General features: G+C 47.4%; 1 protein-coding gene across 2 annotated transcripts in view; it reads left to right on the top strand.

The window, feature by feature from the left end:
• RCN3 (reticulocalbin 3) overlaps nucleotides 1-5917 on the top strand; it is a 15636-nt gene that overhangs the window by 7369 nt on the left and 2350 nt on the right. For both annotated transcript variants that reach the window (XM_003801483.3, XM_023507918.1), the window contains exons 4-5: nucleotides 402-574; nucleotides 4401-4461. In XM_003801483.3, the coding sequence (XP_003801531.1) occupies nucleotides 402-574; nucleotides 4401-4461 (234 nt within the window). The remainder of the gene's footprint in view (nucleotides 1-401; nucleotides 575-4400; nucleotides 4462-5917) is intronic.

The raw sequence follows: 5917 nt of genomic DNA, 5'->3' as shown, positions 1-5917 counted from the left end.
ATAGTGTCACACAGCTCACAGCAACCTCCAACTCCTGGGCTTAGGCAATTCTCTTGCCTCAGCCTCCCAAGTAGCTGGGACTACAGGTGCCCGCCACAGCGGGCAGTTTGTTGCAGTTTGGCCGGATGGGTTTGAACCCGCCACCCTCAGTATATGGGTCCAGTGCCCTATTCACTGAGCCACAGGTGCTGCCCTTATTTTTCTATTCTTAGTAAAGATGGGTTCTTGCTCTTGCTCAGGCTGGTTTCAAACTCATGACCTCAAGGAATTTTCCCACTTCAGCCTCCAAGAATACAGGATTACAGGCATGAGCCATCATGCCCAGCCTCCTTGGTCTTTTTCTCAACCTGCCTGGTGTTACCTCCCTAAAGCATGTCTCACTAAGATCTTTCCTTACCCAGGTGAAGAGTTTCACGATGTGGAGGATGCAGAGACCTACAAGAAGATGCTGGCTCGAGATGAGCGGCGTTTCCGGGTGGCTGACCAGGATGGGGACTCGATGGCCACTCGGGAGGAGCTAACAGCCTTCCTGCACCCTGAGGAGTTCCCCCACATGCGGGACATTGTGATTGCTGTGAGTGAGGGCTGGAGGAGCCCTTTCTGGGACCTAGGCTTTTCATCCCTACTCTAGTATAACAGCATGTACCAAGGGCAGGAAGTCACCTGGTTCTTTAGCATGTTCCCTAGGGAACCCAGGCTACAAATGCAGATCAGTGGAGGGTGACAGTTTCTAGCCCACTTCCCAATCCTCAGTTTCTAACTTCTCTTCACCAGACCACCCCTCCCTGTGCTCACATTTGGGGTCTAGGGCTCCCACGTGCCCTCAGACAACCATATCCCCACAAGTGCTTCAAGGACCCCCAATGCTGGTTGAAACCCCAGAAATACTCCACACATGAGTGTTCACTCTGAGATCTCTCCTGATGGCCCCTCATATTTTTTCTTTTTTGAGATAAAGTCTTTTTTTTTTTTTTTTAAGTTTTTGGCCAGGGCCAGGTTTGAACCCGCCACCTCCAGTATATGGGGTCGGTGCCCTACTCCTTTGAGCCACAGGTGCTGCCCCATCTTTTTTTCTTTTTGAGACAGTTTTACTTTGTCACCCTCGGTAGAGTGCCGTGGCGTCACATCTCACAGCAACCTCCAACCCCTGGGCTTAGGCAATTCTCTTGCCTCCGCCTCCAGAATAGCTGGGACTACAGGTGCCACCCACAACACCCAGCTATTTTTAGAGACAAGGTTTCACTCTGGCTCAGGCTGGTCTCAAACCTGTGAGCTCAGGCAAACCACCTGCCTTGGCCTCCCATGTGCTGGGATAACAGGTGTGAGCTGCTGCACCCAGACTGAGATAAGGTCTTGCTCTGTCACTCAGGCTACAGTGCCATGGTGTCAGCCTAGCTCACCATAGCCTTAAACTCCTGGGCCCAAGTGATCCTCCTGCCTCAGCCTCTCGAGTGGCTGGGACTACAGGTGGACCCCACAATACCTGGCTAGTTTTGTTTGTTTGTTTGTTTGTTTGTTTTTAGAGACAGAGTCTTACTTTATTGCTTTTGGTAGAATGCACTAGTGTCACTGCTCACAGCAACCTCTAACTTCTGAGCTTAGGTGATTCTCTTGCCTCAGCCTCCCAAGTAGCTGGGACTACAGGCAGCCGCTGCAATGTCCAGCTATTTTTGTTGCAGTTTGGTCGGAGCTGGGTTTGAACCCACCACCCTCGGTATATGGGGCCGGCGCCCTACTCACTGAGCCATAGGCGCTGCCCTAGTTTTTCTATTTTTAATAGAGATGCAGTCTTGCTTTTAGTCTAGTTGGTCTTGAACTCCTGAATTCAAGGGATCCTCCCACCTTGACCTCTCAGAGTGCTGGGATTATGGGCATTATGGCTTAAGCCACCATGCCTGGCCTTTCTAGGGAATTTATGTACTTGCTTCATTCAGCTTAGCAACAACCCTTGAGGTGGGGCTTTTGGCCTGGCTCAGAGATGGACACAAAGGCCCAGAGAGGAAAGGTATCATCTTGCTGCCCAGGGACAGTTTTACCACACCCTCTTGAACCCCATGGACTCCCCACTGTATAAAATCCCGTAAACCTGGGCAGTGCCTGTGGCTCAGGGAGTAGGGCTCTGGCCCCATATACCGAGGGTGGCGGGTTCAAACCTGGCCCCAGCCAAACTGCAACAAAAAATAGCCGAGTGTTGTGGCAGGCACCTATACTCCCAGCTACTTGGGAGGCTGAGGCAAGAGAATTGCCTAAGCCCAGGATTTGGAGGTTGCTGTGAGCTGTGATGGCACAGCACTCTACCAAGGGCAATAAAGTGAGACTCTGTCTCTAAAAAAAAAAAAAGATCCTGTAGACGTTTATTTATTTATTTTTCTTGAGACAGAGTCTCACTATGTCACTCTTGGTAGAGTGCCATGGTGTCACAGCTCACAGCAACCTCAAACTCTTGGGCTAAAGCAATTCTCTTGCTTCAGCCTCCCAAATAGCTGGGACTACAGGTGCCCACCACAATGCCTGGCTATTTTTGTTTTGGTTCCAGTTGTCATTGTTTAGCAGTCCTGGGCCTGAACCGGTCACCTTTGGTGTATGTGGCTGGCGCCTTACTCACCAAGCTAAGGGCACCGAGCCCATTTATTTATTTATATAGAGACTAGGTGTTGCTCTTGCTCAGGCTGGTCCCCAACTCCATATCATGAATGGCTGATTTCATGCAACGGTAGTGTTGAGCAGTTGCAGTGGACACTGAATGGGTTGCAGGGACAGAAATATTTTCTGTCTGGCCCTTTACAGTGTTGGCCATGCCCTGGTCTAAACTCTCTGCTATCCTTTCTCACGTTTGTGGACAGTGTCACATATCCACATACAGGACTTCAAAATGTGACTGTGAGTTATAACTGTGCTGTAAAGGACAAACTAAGGCCAGGCACAATGGTTCATGCCTGTAATCCTAGCACTCTGGGAGGCCAAGAGAGGTGGATTGGCTGAGTTCAGGAGTTCAAGACCAACCTGAGCAAGAGCGAGACCCCCATTCTAAGAAATAGCTGAGTGTTGTGGTGGGCGCCTGTAGTCCCTGCTACTTGGGAGGCTAAGGCAAGAGGATTACTTGAGCCTAAGAGTTTGAGGTTGCTGTGAGCTATAAGGTCGTAGCACTCTACTTAGAGTAAACAAAATGAGACTGTCTCAAAAAAGTAAAAAAAGGGCAGTGCCTGTGGCTCAAGGAGTAAGGCACTGGCCCTATATACTGGAGGTGGTGGGTTGAAACCCAGACCCAGCCAAAAAAAAGAAAAAAAGGACAAACTAAAGGAAAGTCACTTAAAATAATAAGGCTTTCAATATATGGGTGGTGCCCATAGCCTAGTGGGTAGGGTGCAGGCAACATACCCTGGGGCTGGAAGTTGGAACCCGACTGGGCTAGCTAAAACAGCAATGACAACTGCAACAACAACAAAAATAGCCAGGGGTTGTGGCAGGCGCCTGTAGTCCCACATACTAGGGAGGCTGAGGCAAGTGAATCACTTGAGCCTAAGAGTTGGAGGTTGCTGTAAGCTATGATGCCACAGAACTCTATTGAGGGTGATAAAGTGAGACTCTGTCTCAATAAAAAATATATATATGTGTGTGTGTGTGTGTGTGTGTAAGTGTTGAAGAGTTATCAGATCTGGCAAACAGCATAGGATAGTCAATTACACTTAAATTTATAACAACATATAAACAACAAATCATTCTCTAATATAAGTATGTCCCACACAATATTTGGGACATATTTATCGTAAAAAGTTGTTTATTTGAAATTCAAATGTAACTCATCCTGAAGTATATATCTCAAATATATGGAACGTAGTTATACTGAAGAATCATTTGTTATTTATCTGAAATCCAACTATCATTGGGTGAACTGTATTTTATCTGTCGACTCTAAAATATTGAGGCTTAACTTTGCTAGAAGATACAGCGATGATGCCTGCAGTGCTTTATATTGAATGAGTCTGAATGTAAAAGTGGGGAACAGAAGCTATTTTGCTCAAGAAGTTTGCACAAAACAAAGAGTAGCAGTGTTAGGTATGGATCAAAACAATCCACGAATGTGCATATCCAGGGTTAGGGGCCAGGCTCTGAAGCTGTAAGAGGTTTTACCCCTTCCAAAGTGTTTGCCAGGAGGTGAAAATGTTAGGGACAGCTCTCCTTGCCTGTAAGGAGCCTGTGCTTTGCTGTACATTGGGGTCCCCTGGCTCTCAGCACAGTGCTCACATCACAAGATGACCCGAAAAGCCATCAGATTCCCCATACACTGCCCATTGAGACTGCCCAGTGCCTGTCCCAGAGAATCTCACTTCATTCCCCCAGGGGCCTGGCCTCCCATGGGAGCCAGTGTACACCTTGTCTCAATGCCTATTTCTCCTCAGGAAACCCTGGAGGACCTAGACAAGAACAGAGATGGCTATGTCCAGGTGGAGGAGTACATTGGTGAGTGAACCCCAATTCCCTCCTGGGTAACCTGTCCTCTCCTGGGTGCTGGTGGCAGTGGATGTATATTTTCCAGAAGAGGGCAAGAACCCTTAGAGGCAGAGCAGGAGCATTGCCTGCGTTCATGCACCAAACACTTAATTGAGTAGCTATTGTATGCCAGACACAAAAGCATCTATTAAGCACCTACTATATACCAGGCCCAGGAAACATTCGTTGAGCACCTACTGTAGACAAGTGGTTGAGGATACAGCAGAAAATAACACAGACAAAATTCCTCCTCCGTGGTGTGGAGTTTCTATTTTTTTTTTTTTTTTTGAGACAGTTTCATTCTCTTGCTCTGGGTAGAGTGCCTTATCATTGTCATAACTTTTTTTTTTTTTTTTTTTTTAGCATTGTCATAACTTAAAGCCACCTCAAAACTCCTGGCTCAAGCGATCCTCTTGCCTCAGCCTCCCAAGGAGCTGGAACTAAAGATGCCTGCCACAATGCCTGGCTAGTTTTTTTATTTTTAGTAGAGACAGAGTCTGGCTCTTGCTCAGACTGTTCTGGAACTGCTGAGCTCAAATAATCCTTCCACCTTGGCCTCCTTACCTTGCTGGATTACAGGCAAGAGCCACCATACCTGGCCTCGGATCATTTAAAAACTAAAGAGGGTGGTGCCTATGGCTCAAAGGAGTAGGGCACTGGCCCCATATACTGGAGGTGGTGGGTTCAAACCCGGCCCTGGCCAAAAAAAAACAAACACAGCTCAGCGTCCATAGCTCAGTGGTTAGGGCACTGGCCACATACACCAAGACAGGAGGGTTTGAACCAGCCCAGGCCTGCTACACAACAATGACAACAGCAACAACAAAATAGCCAGGTGTTGTGGTGGGCGCCTATAGTCCCATTTACTTGGGAGGCTGAGGCAAGAGAATCACTTAAGCCCAAGAGTTGAAGGTTGCTGTGAGCTGTGACACCACAAGGCGACACAGTGAGCCAGTGAGCCTATGTCTTAAAATAAATAAATAAAAACTAAAGAAACAGGAAGAAGCTCTGAGCTCACTATGTGTGAAGACAGTTTGTGCTCAGCTTGGGCTACCACCCTGGTGACAGTTCCCTGGCCTGGTCCCCCAGAGGAAGAAGGCATTCTGTTCTAATCATCATGGTTTTATGTCTGAAGTAAAAAGAGTTGTCACATTATTATGACTTCTAAATCCACCCTGGGTTCGGGAGTTTTACAAACATTTATAAATAATTGAAACAAGCGAGAGGCTTCCTGCATTTTTGAAGGTAGCATTCTAGTGTGTCCTATTATTTGGTGAGAAAAATCTTCACTCATTTCTCCTTCATGGGCAGCACTTCCTACGTGCCCGGTCCCAGCCTTGCCCCATCACATTCAGTTTCATTCAGTCACATCAGTTTCACTTGTAATATATTGATCGCAGGTGAGGTGGGTTTTTTTTTTTTTTTT

Source organism: Otolemur garnettii, unplaced genomic scaffold, assembly GCF_000181295.1.
Source record: "Otolemur garnettii isolate 467f Iridium unplaced genomic scaffold, OtoGar3 scaffold00211, whole genome shotgun sequence".
In the NCBI taxonomy this organism is placed as follows: domain Eukaryota; kingdom Metazoa; phylum Chordata; class Mammalia; order Primates; family Galagidae; genus Otolemur; species Otolemur garnettii.
The sequence above is the reverse complement of the archived record's forward strand: the minus strand, read 5'-3'. Positions and strand labels throughout refer to the sequence as shown.